This window comes from Podarcis gaigeae (assembly GCF_964106915.1).
Source record: "Podarcis gaigeae genome assembly, chromosome: 17".
NCBI classification, from domain to species: Eukaryota; Metazoa; Chordata; class Lepidosauria; order Squamata; family Lacertidae; genus Podarcis; species Podarcis gaigeae.
Window position 1 is genome coordinate 37,020,382 of NC_139694.1, and position 13,112 is coordinate 37,033,493.

The 13,112-nt window shown below is 50.7% G+C and overlaps 1 protein-coding gene and 1 long non-coding RNA gene across 6 annotated transcripts in view; one reads left to right on the top strand and one right to left on the bottom strand.

Moving 5' to 3' along the window:
* Positions 1 to 13,112, bottom strand: part of LOC310835343 — a 233,228-nt gene that overhangs the window by 50,517 nt on the left and 169,599 nt on the right. The window lies entirely within an intron of this gene.
* Positions 1 to 13,112, top strand: part of MAGIX (MAGI family member, X-linked) — a 35,173-nt gene that overhangs the window by 16,337 nt on the left and 5,724 nt on the right. For 3 of the 4 annotated variants that reach the window (XM_083718958.1, XM_083718961.1, XM_083718959.1), the window contains 4 exons: positions 6,740 to 6,889; positions 7,309 to 7,391; positions 10,652 to 10,795; positions 11,582 to 11,720. In XM_083718958.1, coding sequence (XP_083575084.1) covers positions 6,740 to 6,889; positions 7,309 to 7,391; positions 10,652 to 10,795; positions 11,582 to 11,720 — 516 coding nt within the window. Of the gene's footprint in view, positions 1 to 6,739; positions 6,890 to 7,308; positions 7,392 to 10,651; positions 10,796 to 11,581; positions 11,721 to 12,412; positions 12,528 to 13,112 lie in introns of all 4 variants that reach the window. The other variant, XM_083718960.1, reaches the window with a different exon arrangement.

A 13,112-nucleotide genomic window follows, 5' to 3' on the forward strand; every position in this document is an offset into this window, starting at 1 on the left:
TGAACAAAAGTGTGGCAAGTGATCTCTCACTTGCCAACATTGACACCAATATATAACTACAACTTGTTAATGTCTGCGTCCATGTGGGTGGCGGGTGGCACTGTAGGTTAAACCACAGAGCCTATCAGAAGGTCGGTGGTTCGAATCCCCGCGACGGGGTGAGCTCCCGTTGCTCGGTCCCTCCTCCTGCCAACCTAGCAGTTTGAAAGCACGTCAAAATGCAAGTAGATAAATAGGTACCGCTCCGGCGGGAAGGTAAACGGCATGGTTCACCAGAAGCGGCTTAGTCATGCTGGCCACATGATCCAGAAAAACTGTCTGCGGACAAACGTCGGCTCCCTCAGCCAGTAAAGCAAGATGACCTGGTCTACTGCCTCTAGTAATGCAAGACCCCCACAAAAGCAAGTGGTTCAAAACTGTGCATCAAAAACTTCTTACATGCGGTCTGCATTCACAGTCCCTACTATCAATGGGCCTCATTAAAGCAAAGAGTCTAATAGGCCAGCGCCTGAAAGACATTGAACGGCAAAACAACCTGACTATCTTAAAGAAACTGTGCCCATGGTATACCTACTTTCCCCCTTCTCATTTTGACTCTCCAGCTTCATATTTGTTTAAGTTAACCATCCCAAAATATAGACGTGCCTTTACATTGGCTAGATGGGATGTTCTCCCTTCTGCCGTACTCGAAGGTCGCTACCAAAAGACTCCATTTGAAAAACGACTCTGCCCATGTGGAGATGGTAACACGGAAACAGTGTCCCACGTCTTCCTATCCTGCCCCCTTTACAAAGACCTAAGGAATGAGATTATTACTCCACTCATTCTCTCCAACCCCGGCCGTTCACCAGACATCACACTGTATTTCCTCTTATCTGATACGGATAGTCAGATAACAGAGAAGGTCGCGAGGTACATCGAAAGAGCTATGAAATTGAGGGCCACCATCTGAGTGACAGACTTGTTCATCTGACGGACCTCCTTTTGCTTGTTCTTTTCTCCCTTCTATCCTTATTTCTATTTTTAATTCTTGTATAGCTGTGGCCTGTTGGCTTTGCTAATAAAGTTTTGATTTGATTTGATTTGATTTGACCGACGCAACTCCAGAGTCAGCCAAGACTGGACCTAATGGTCAGGGGTCCCTTTACCTTTTACCATGGGGGTGTAACTCCTGGTTTGCCATCCCCGTTGGGCACATATATGCTGCAGATTTTAAAACTGGTGTCATTTTCCAGCGTGTTTGGGTGCACCTGACAAATGAGCCTGTTTGTCTTTAAGGTGCCACAAAACCCTTTGATGGACTAATTTTGACATCCATTCCTTTTCCCCGCGGAACTCGGAGAACTCCAGCTCTTGGGTCCTGGGATCAGATAGCTAACGATTGTCAGGCTCCTTGCTCCCAACTCCCAGAAACTGATATAAAAGCTTATGCAAGAGTGTAGACATAAATTTTTGTCTCCTGTCCGCGTGGAATAAAGGCAGAGTTCTCTCCTCCACAGTTCTTGATGGGGAAATGGCAGCTTCCGCTGCTTTTGAAGAAGCACCTGTCTCTCACACTGCCTTGCGCTTGGGGAAACTGGAGCAGGAACTGTTGTAAGTGGCGTAACCAGGAACTCTCATTGTACGCCCAGGGAACAAAATGTCCCTCGTGGCTCTGAACAGGTTAAGCTTCAACCACTCCGCCCCCACCCCCAAAAGCCCTTGGCTTATCAGGCAAATCCTTGTGCGGAGGAATTCCTGTGAAGGGGGCAGAGGAGAGGGGTGGGGAAGGGCTGCTGGAAAAGCAGGCGCAGCCTTGGGGTGGGAGGGTGGCAGTGGATTTTAACCCACTCCCCACTCTGCCCCTGGACCTGGCCGCTTCCCTCCTGCATCTACCCTGAAAATGTTTGAGCAAGTCCAAACCTTCCTGCGCCATATCCAGGACTTCAAGCGTAAATACCTAACTCCTGCCGCCGCTTTCTGCTTTGTAGTCGAAGGACGGGAGGGAAGTGTTACCTTGTAGAAAGTGTGGCGGGGTGCGCAGCAGGGAGGAATACTTAAAAGTGATTTAGTCTGTCTTGCCAAAGGGGGGGGGGAGGGGGCTCTCTACTTATAAGGGTGAGACCGGGGTGTTGTGGTTTGTTGTGCGGGAGAGGAAGTAATTGGGCAGGTTGGGGTGGTTGCATATTGTTCACATTGCAAAGTGGGTGATGTTTATCTGCAACGAACCGGAGTCACGACTTTAGCCTTGCGAAAGCCCTTTGGTCTTTCTAGTTCAGGCAAGTCAACTAATTTTTTTTGGGGGGGGGAGGTGAAGCTGAAGAGCCAGTGAGGGTGTTACGTGAACCCACCTAAGAATGGAGGATATGCTAGAGGCCAGGTGAGGCTGAAAGCTTTTCCGAGGGGGGAGTTGTGGGCAGGGTGCCCATAGCATTTCTGACTTCTATCATTAAAGCTACATTGTTCAGCAGAACATGGCTTTGATGTGAACTTGGGTCTCGTCCACTTTCTCTTGGCAAAGTTCATCAGCATCACCTGTTGTGTGGATGAGAAAGCAGCCGGAACCATCCTGGAGAATCCCTTTAGTGTTTAAAGGTTGTATGAAGTTTGTACTGAAGACAAGAGAGAGAGTGACTGTGTCTTAGGGTGTGTGTGTGTGTACGTGCATTTACTTACGTGAATTAAGGACACGAAACCAATGGATTTGAGTTACAAGAAAGGAAATCTATCAGGCATATCTTTCTGATAGTAAGAGCTGTTTGACAGTGGAGTTGTCTCCCTCAGGAAATGATGGACTCTCTTTCCTTGGTGGCTTTTAAGAAGAGGATGAATGGCTTTAGCTGAGATTTCTGTATTGCAGGGGTTGGTCTAGATGACCGTCAGGGTCCCTTCCAACTCTGCAACTCTTCAGTTCTATGATTCCATGACATAAGTGTGTCTGCTTGTGAGAAAGCCCCAGCACTGAGTTAAATTTTCAGGTTCTGGCAAGTAAACATTGACTGGAACAACACCCTGGGCAGGGTATGTGGAAAGGGGAAGTGCATTTTTGGAACATGCTTGTGTTTTTGTTTCAAAGGCAGCTCTTGTTTTCAGTATTTTTGGGAGAGAAGAACTACAGGTATGTTCACCTTTTCCCATACTCCACATCCTGTGTGCTCCCACTGCCTTTTTTTGAAGCTCCACACTCATGATGTGAGCCACAGTCCATACCAATCCTGTAGTTCACGGGTAGGCAAACTAAAGCCCAGGGGCCGGATCCGGCCCAATCGCCTTCTAAATCTGGCCCGTGAATGTTCCGGGAATCAGCATGTTTTTACATGAGTAGAATGTGTGCTTTTATTTAAAATGCACCTCTGGGTTATTTGTGGGGCATAGGAATTTGTTCTTTTCCCCCCCTTCAAAATACAGTCCGGCCACCCACAAGGTCAAGTTTGCTTACCCCTGCTGTAGTTCCTTGGAAAACACAGCTTTTTAAGCCACATTCATTTTATACTTAAGAATGGCACATACATTTTAGTCTGCTCTGAGTGGGCAACTTAAGAAAACAAATAATATTTTTTTGTTCCTGAAACACATTTTAACTTTTATCTCCCTATAAACTAGATAGTGTTCCAGCTATCCTGATTTCGTTCACTTTCCCCCAGCCTGCTCTCCCAGGAACTGGACAAGACTGGAGGAATAGCCTTGCCACTCACCTGCTTTCCACCCCTTTCCCTGCCACCGTTGTGGCTGTCAGCCCCAGGAGGACGGGAAGGGGGGTTGACCCTTCAAGGACATGCATGCGTAACCTTGCTGGTGCACACAGTATTGCACAGATTTTTTAAAAAGAAAAAAAAAGTGTTCAGGCATCAGTGAAGCTGCCAAGTCCCTCTCCTGTTCCTGCCAGTTTCGATGGAGAACAGAGAGTTCGATTGCATCTGGGTCATGTCACAAGGCAGTGGAGACCAGAGCAGGCAGATTGGGGAGAATCTTCTTCCACATAAGCTCAAGGGGATGCAAAGATATTTAGAGTGAGAAAAGCACGATTTGTGAGCTTTGGTGATGCAAGGGAAGATTTCCGAGTGACAAGTGAGGTGATTCAGAATGCATGTCTGATTAGCAGCTTTGGGTGAGAAAATTTCCTGGCAGACCGAGACCAATGTTATTGGGCGGACGCAGTGCAATGCTAGACCATGGAACTCACTGCCACAATAGGCATCAACGGCCAACTGGAATGTCTTTAAAATAGGCAGGTTCTTGAAGGAGAGAGCTATTGAAGGCTACTGGTCATGGGAGCTGTGTTCTGCCTCCCCACCCCTGCATGATGCCTCTTTCTACCAGTTACTGGGGGCCGTTCCATCGGATAAGTTGTCTTGCTTCTAATGAATTTCTTTTTCTTTTGTTAAATCGTTTTTATTAATTTTCCAATAAAAAACATCCAATTAACATATCAATTCATAATCCAATAAAAATAATAAAATAAAATAAAAAGGGTCAAATTATCTTCCAAATTATAATTATTTATTTTTCGGGGCTTCCCATAGTCTGGACCTTGAAGCATATTTCCAAATCTCGGCCCTGCCTCTCCTTGTTGTTTCCATATTTTCCACATCTCGATTTTAACGCTTTAAACTTCTCTGTCTCTGGCGCATCTGATGAATTTCTTAAGTGAGTTCCCTCTCGAACTCCCAGTCTGGTACTCAACTCAGGTGACTTCACGGGCAGAAGATTCTGGTGTGGGGGCCATAATCCGTGGGGCAGGTGGGTCATAGCTGCAGTGTCTTCAGCTGGTGGTTTAGCGCTCACAGCTGCTTCGCAGCCTAACCCAAAGCAGGCCTGTATAAGGGAGTCATTGTCGCACCCCATAATTGCCTAACCTTGACTCCCACAGGTTCAGGTTGGGGGGGTCACAAGTGTTATAAGAATTTTAAGGTCTTTGTTGTTGTTGTTTAGTCGTTAGATATATATTAAATGTTCATAAATGTACCAAGCAAACACGTATATAAATATATAAACCACATGTCTGAAGCAGCACAGGAAGACAATACTGAAAGCATCTTAACTCCCAAACTGACCAAATGTTTCTCTGCAAGGAGGGGAGGAAATGGAAAAAACCTTCCCATTGTCTCAGGAATTAAGTAATTACCATCTCAGAGGAATGGCCAAACTCCCAGAAAAGGCAACCAGATAAGGCATTATCAGATAACCTGGCAGACAGGAAAAACAACAACATTCAAATTTCTGTTGTAGACTGTCTTTTCTGTGATGTAGGTATGATGTTTGTGGGGGGTGGTCTTGGGTTACACCCCTTCTGTGATGTCTGTATGATGTATGGGGGGGTAGCCTTGAGCTCCAGGGCAGGGAATTTCAAAATGGATATATAAGGCCTTGTGCGCCATTGTTCTGGGTTCCTCCTTTCCCTCATGGGAGACCTTGTTGCAACAGTCAATAAAGATCAGGCTTACTAGCTGCTTTGCTTCTCAATATTCTCTGGTTGGTCTCTGTTACTTTCTCCTACCAAGAGAGAACCTACAAAAGGACTCTATTTGGGCTCTTGGGTACCCCATAAGGGAAAAGGAGCAGGTTTTTTTACTTATATCACAAGCAAGAGACCTCAGCCAGGAGATAGAAGCAAAACAGCAGCCTGTAGGCATGATCTTTATTGCTGCAACAAGGCTTCCCAGTACCGTAGAGATGAAGCAGCCAGAAGCCCTGCGCAATGGTTACATCCGTATTTTAAGTTTCCCAAAGTTTCCCATAATACCCCTCAGGATGCATCTTCAAGACATCATAGATATGTGACAGAAAAGGTTTGGCCTCAGGTAGAACCTGAGATCCAGGCATGCCCCTGAGACTCAAATATAGTCTTTCACACATATGTGAGTTAAGTCAAATACACCCCTTTGTCTTGTCTGGTCTTCATCCCACTACGGGGTGGGTAGGCATCGTGATTGAGATGGTTGTGATTGAGATGGTCTGACACTCATCATGGCAGGATATCATCTGCCATGACTCCTTGGGAAGGTCCTGCTGATGTGGGGATTATGGTGGGCTCACTAACCTCCCCTTAGACATCACTTCCCTGGGTCCTAAATGTCATTGGAAGTGAGAAGATCGATACAACAATGTGATTTCTGATGAATTTCTAAAGTTTTCCCACTGAACCAGTACATAGATACATTTATCTGTGAATTTCTACATTTGGTAGTGGGCAGCAGAGGCTCTTTGTCTTTGCCTTGTACTGTGGAGAGGCAAGGTTCATGGGAGGAGGTTTCTCACCCCCCCCCCTTTCCAATTTCCTGGTAACAGCCACACCAGCAGCGCTGTGGCTGAAGAATGAGTCCCCAAATGGACCTTGGGGCTCATCATGTCTCCTAGGTCTGAAAAAGTCAAGTAAGGTAAAGGTAAAGGGATCCCTGACCATTAGGTCCAGTTGTGGCCGACTCTGGGGTTGCGGTGCTCATCTCACTTTATTGGCTGAGGGAGCCGGCATACAGCTCATGTGGCCAGCATGACTAAGCTGCTTCTGGCGAACCAGAGCAGCACATGGAAATGTCGTTTACCTTCCTGCCGGAGCGGTACCTATTTATCTTCTTGCATTTTGACGTATTTTCGAACTGCTAGGTGGGCAGCAGCAGGGACCAAACAATGGGAGCTCACTCTGTCACGGGGATTCGAACTGCCAACCTTCTGATCGGCAAGTCTTAAGCTCTGTGGTTTAACCCACAGCGCCAAAGAGTGGGAGGCTGTGCTTTGATCCATCTGCTCTCTCTCCTCCCAGCCAGCTCCCTGTTGCCCAATCCAGAAGAGGGTCCCTCTCATCAGGAAGATGGTGGGCTCTTAGCGCGGCTATCCCACGGCGATGTCGGGGGCATCTTCCGGCAGGCGGGGAGCCGGGTGCGAATGAGGGTCCGGAACCGCAAGGACGCGGGTAAGCAATTGCAGTGGGCATTTGGGGGAGGGGATGGTGAGGGGCATAAAGTAAGGAGCAAAGGAGCCTGGGAAAGGTGAGCAAGGGTAGAAAATGGGGGTTGGTGGGAGCATTGCAGAAGGAGGCCTGAGGGAGGAGGAAGCAGTGGCGTAGCGTGGGGGTGCAGGGGGGGCTGGCCGCACCGAGCGCAACATCTGGGGGTTAGGGTTATGGGGCGCAAATCCACGGGTTATGGGGCACAAATCCACGGGTTAGGGATGCAAATTACTTGCCTTGCCCCGGGTGCTGACAACCCACGCTACGCCACTGGGAGGAAGGGCAGGCGTTGAGGGATGGAAGGAAGGAAGGAAGGAAGGAAGGAAGGAAGGAAGGAAGGGGAGAAAAGGTGACTCATGCTGACTCTTTTGATTCACTTCCAGGAGTTTCCAGCGATTTGAACACAGCTGATATTGATGTAGGCGAATGTCCCCGGAGCCCCACCTACCGCCTCTCCCAGCCCCAGGTATTGAAGACCCTGGGAATGGGTAGCTGGGGACCCTGGATGGAGAAGGGGCCTTCTGGGTGCTGGGTTTGAAAGGTGGTCAGAAGTGGGGGAAGATGGAGCTAGAGCGAAGGGTGAGTCAGGGCTGGCAGGTCTATGCCCCAGGCAAGGACTGGCCCTGCAACCCTTTTCCGATTCCACCCTTGGCGCTCTGCACTTACTTTCCTGCTGGCCTGTGTGTGCCACTCAGTTTCTCGTGTCTACAGTGACCTGTGGGCTCCATTGTCTTTGCCCGCTCCACTGCTGCTGCCTGTAAGAGATCCAGGATTGGTGGAGCCAGTCAGACTTCACTTTGCATAGGGGAAAGGCAGACTTATGGTTATTGTGAAGAAAAACGGTGTCGCTCAGTCAAGGAGCGCGTGCCTCCTGGCAGTAGTTATAATAACCACAAATTAATGTAATAAAGATGGGGCAGGTCAGACAAACAGAAGTACCGTATTTTTCGCCCTATAGGGCGGACTGGCCCATAGGGCGCACCTAGTTTTTTTTGGGGGGGGGGAATAAAGAAAAAAAAATCCTCCAACAGGCTGCCGCCCCAAGCCTTGCGCGCCTGGCAGGAGCTCCTGCCGGGCGCGCAAGACTTGCAGACACCCGAGCTTCCCCCGACCCCAGCCCCCAGAACAGGCTGCTATCCGCAAGCCTTGGGAGCCCAGCAGGAACTCCCGCCGGGCCCCCAAGGCTTGTGGATAGCTTCCTGAAGCCTGGAGAGCGAGAGGGGTCAGTGCGCACCGACCCCTCTCGCTCTCCAGGCTTCAGCGAAAGCCTGCATTCGCCCCATAGGACGCACACACATTTCCCCTTCATTTTTGGAGGGGAAAAAGTGTGTTCTATAGGGCGAAAAATATGGTACTTATTTATGCTACGACACAATGCAGTAATAGCCACCTTGGAGGGCTTTAAAGGGAGGTGAGAATGGCTACAGGTTGTCCCGATGGCTTTGTTCTACCTCCAGGATGATGGGCAGGAAAGAGATGAGCTAGAAGATCTAGTACGTTGAGAGATGAAGTGATCTGATTGGGTGTTGTGCCAGCCTAAACCGTAGTCAGCTCATCTCTTTCAAGAATTGGACACAGTTCCTTATCCTGGGTCATACTTTACAAAGGACGCCTGCCCCTCACTTCCTTCTATCTGGGTTGTGAAAGAGAAAGCTTCTCTTGTGATACCTCTGCATCCTAATCTGTAGAAGAAAGGAGCAAATGGCTTCGTTTTAACATAATGACTCAAGAGCCACTAAATTCTTGTTTGGATTAGGTTGCTGGGTTGCACTATAATTCAGGTTCAGTTCTGAGCCAAGTGGGAATGCCACCACAAGGTATGGCGATGCCTTGGCATTGGCCCCTCACACTGGTGACTTGCAGGTGTGCATGTACCATTGCAAACCTATTGCCACAGTCTGGCACCTTCCATCACCTCCTGCATTCAGGTGTGAACAGGCCCTTTAGATCAGTGTTTCCCAACCGGTGTTCCGCGGCACACTAGTGTGCCGCGAGACTTTGCCTGGTGTGCCGTGGGAGGGAGGCGGGCTCCATGTGCTTAGAGCAACAGGCTGCCGCCCCAAGCCTCGCGCGCCCGACGGGAGCTCCTGCCCGGCGCGCAAGGCTTGCAGACACTCGACCGAAGCACGGGGAGCCCTCCGTAGGGCTCCCTGTGCTTCGGGCAACAGGCTGCCGCCCCAAGCCTTGCGCGCCTGGCAGGAGCTCCTGCCGGGCGCGCAAGACTTGCAGACACTCGCCCGAAGCACCGGCAGCCCTCCGTAGGGCTCCCTGTGCTTCGGGCAACAGGCTGCCGCCCCAAGCCTTGCGCGCCTGGCAGGAGCTCCTGCTGGGCGCGCAAGGCTTGCAGACACTCGCCCGAAGCACGGGGAGCCCTCCGTAGGGCTCCCTGTGCTTCGGGCAACAGGCTGCCACCCCAAGCCTTGCGCGCCTGGCAGGAGCTCCTGCCGGGCACGCAGGGTTGCAGACACTCGCCCGAAGCACGGGGAGCCCTCCGTAGGGCTCCCTGTGCTTCGGGCAACAGGCTGCCGCCCCAAGCCTTGCCGCCTGGCAGGAGCTCCTGCCGGGCGCGCAGGGTTGCAGACACTCGCCGGAAGCACGGGGAGCCCTCCGTAGGGCTCCCTGTGCTTCGGGCAACAGGCTGCCGCCCCAAGCCTTGCCGCCTGGCAGGAGCTCCTGCCGGGCGCGCAGGGTTGCAGACACTCGCCCGAAGCACGGGGAGCCCTCCGTAGGGCTCCCTGTGCTTCGGGCAACAGGCTGCCGCCCCAAGCCTTGCGCGCCTGGCAGGAGCTCCTGCCGGGCGCGCAAGACTTGCAGACACTCGCCCGAAGCACGGGCAGCCCTCCGTAGGGCTCCCTGTGCTTCGGGCAACAGGCTGCCGCCCCAAGCCTTGCGCGCCTGGCAGGAGCTCCTGCCGGGCGCGCAGGGTTGCAGACACTCGCCCGAAGCACAGGGAGCCCTCCGTAGGGCTCCCTGTGCTTCGGGCAACAGGCTGCCGCCCCAAGCGGCATATAGTCAATATAGGCACAGAGTTAATTTTTTAAACATTTTCTAATGGTGGTGTGCCTCGAGATTTTTTTCATGAAACAAGTGTGCCTTTGCCCAAAAAAGGTTGGGAAACACTGCTTTAGATAGCTTTGAAAAAGGACTGGGGAAATTTGCAACTATTCACACCTGTTGCCCATGTGGAAGCAGCCATGATCTAGGGCAGTATTCCTCTTTGAGTATCAGATGAGGGGAGGCTACAAGAAGTGGGATGATTAACACCCTCAAACCCTCCTTGTGAGCATAGGGGCCAACTCTGTGGGGCTGAGGACACCTCAGCTCCCCCCAAAAGTATGTGGGGACTGGGCTGCGATGGTGGAAAGCCCTGTCGGGACTCCCCACAGTGGTGGAGGGCCCAACCAGGCCTTCCAACACACAATAAGCCCCCAAAGTCAGCCGTAACTTGGCGCATGCACTTGTGAGCTCTCAAAAGCACCCATGGCTGCCGCAGTTGGAGACAGACTGCTTCACTACAGTAATGGGGAAGCTGTGTCCCTGCAGATGTTGCTTGGCTGCAGCTCCCACCATCCCTGACTATTTGTTGTGCTGGCTGGGGCTGATGGACTCCAACAACACCTGGAAGAGCCACAGCTTCCCTGCCCTTGCTGTACCCCATAGTCTGATACAATAACTCGGGGCAATCCTTATACCTGCCTTTGTGGCTTCTCGCTCTCTGCTCTTCAGGAGACTGGCCAATATTCTGTGGAGCTGCAAAGAGGACCCAGCGGCTTTGGCTTCAGTTTGAGAGGCGGAAGTGAATATAACATGGACATCTATGTCTTGGCCCTCATGGAGGGTGGACCAGCCCAGCAGTGTGGCAAGATTCAGGTATGTGATGCGGTCTGGGAACACCCAGTGCTGCAGGCAAGTGTGAACCTGGCTGGTTCCTTGAATGCGAAACCACTAGGAGAGCCTCACCCCAGAACATGACAGAAATGTGGTTCTGCTCTAAAAATGAGATCTGTGAATCAGGTAGTGCCCAGTTACCATCACCCACAAACTTGCTAAGTACCCTTAAGCAAGACACTAATCCTCAACACACATTCCCCCCCCCCACCAGGGATAATTATATTGGCCTACCAGACACGCTTTAAAAAGAATACACAAGAATAATGCATGTGGAGCATTCTGAACACTCAAAAAGTGTTACTTTAATGCTGCAAAATGAGATTATCAGGTTCCCCTGAATGGGCACCAATATGTGTGTGTTCTGTGTGGAGCTGTGCATATTCTATATTCAGCATATTCTGCATTCAGCATTACAATTATTATTATTATTATTATTATTATTATTATTATTATTATTATACCCCACCCATCTGTCTGGGTTTCCCCAGCCGCTCTGGGCGGCTTACAGCACATAGAAGATAGTAAAACATTAGACATAAAAAATTTCCCGCTATAGGGCTGCCTTCAGATGTCTTCTAAAAGTCAGATAGTTGTTTATTTCCTTGACATCTGATGGGAAGGCGTTCCTCAGGACAGGCGCCACTACCGAGAAGGCCCATTATTGTCATGCCTATCCAATGTGTGGAAACACATTGTGAAATCTCCAGAACAAAGCAAAACCCCAGCCAGCTCTTGGCAGTGATGGTGAGTTTTACACCGTGGCAGGTGAGCGACCAGCTGGTAGAGATCAACGGAGAGCCTACAGCAGGAATGACACATGCTCAAGCTGTGGAGCACATCCGCAACGGGGGGAGCCGGATACGCCTGGTGCTGAAGAGGGGCAACGGGTTCGTTCCTGATTATGGTACGTCCATGGTCTTTTCTGCCCATCGCTCTCTTCCTCCACAGTAGAGATAGGTTCAAGCCGACCCCACGGTTAATGCAACACGTGAGAAATGATCACAGGGGAGATGGGATGGCCCAGGTGGAAATTTCAGGTGGAAATAGTCTGGCACGCTCCCCACCCCACCAGCAAATTTCCCCCTGACCCTTAAGGGAGAGGAGGAAAACCACAATTAGTTTCTCTGTTTCAAGAGAGGTGCCGTAACCCAGGATGATAGGCCTTGTAATGGACTTCTCCCAGTTTCTTTAAAAATATGCTTATATGCTGCTTTTCTGAGCAAAGTCTGTCCAAAGGGGCTTACAACAATAAAAAGTATACATACTAACACTAAGGACAAAACAGATTTTCAAAACTCCCCGCCTTTTCTCTGCAGAGAGGCAGGTTCTGGGTCTGCAATATTCACCCCTCTCTCCTCTTCTTTTTTCTTTCCTGCCCTGCCGTCCTTCGTCCGTCTGACCCACCATACACCACCCTGACCCACTCATGGTGTTGTCTGACCCCCCTCCCCCCCCACTTCCTGCCTAATCTGTGCCAACCTCACCTTAACCTTTTCTGGTCTGCTTTGCCTTCCTGGTCTGTGATGGCTCCATCCCCTAATCCCGGTCTGTGCTGACCTTGTAACTTCCCTATCACTTCCTCTCTCTCCCCCAAAGTCTCCATCTGTCTCCGCCCCACAGGGCAGCCGCTGGCCAGTCTGGCTCTCTGCGTGACCAACTCCCCCCGGGGGGAGCCCTGCTTCTGCCTCGTGGGACGGGTCGAACATAAATGGTGGGTGTCCAGCCCCCAGCCGGACCAGCAGAACCACTCAGCCCAGTCCCTTTCTCTCCCATAGTCTCCCAGGGAATCGTCCTCAAACAACAAGAGCAACGAGAACTTTGCAACAGGTGGAGCCACCTCTCCTTCTTCCCCTCACTTCCCACCACCACATTAGGACCCTTCTCTGGTCTCCCTGCTCCTGTTTCCCCAGCATCACCCCAACAGACCTCCCCCCCCCCCCCGAAGCCAAAGCTGTGTGTATTCTGCAGTTCTGCACAAGTACAGAAAAGGAGCAGAATTTTAGTATGAGCTGCATAATGCAGCCGCTTCAGACTCCCGGGCTGAAGATAGACGTGCCCTTTTCATAGCAAGGGGGCACATGTGCGTTCTGTCCAAACATACTTCCATTTTGCAGGGCTGATTGCTAAAATAGCAGAAGCCAGCCGCGAGCAGCACTGCTTGGTTGGTGGTTGTAATGTCACAGAGCCAATTCCCCGCTTGCAATCGCTTGTTAAATTGCAAGTCTTGGCTGAGTGACACATTATAATTTCTCTTTTAATAGCAAATTCCTTACCCTTGGGGTTTTGAAGACCGTCT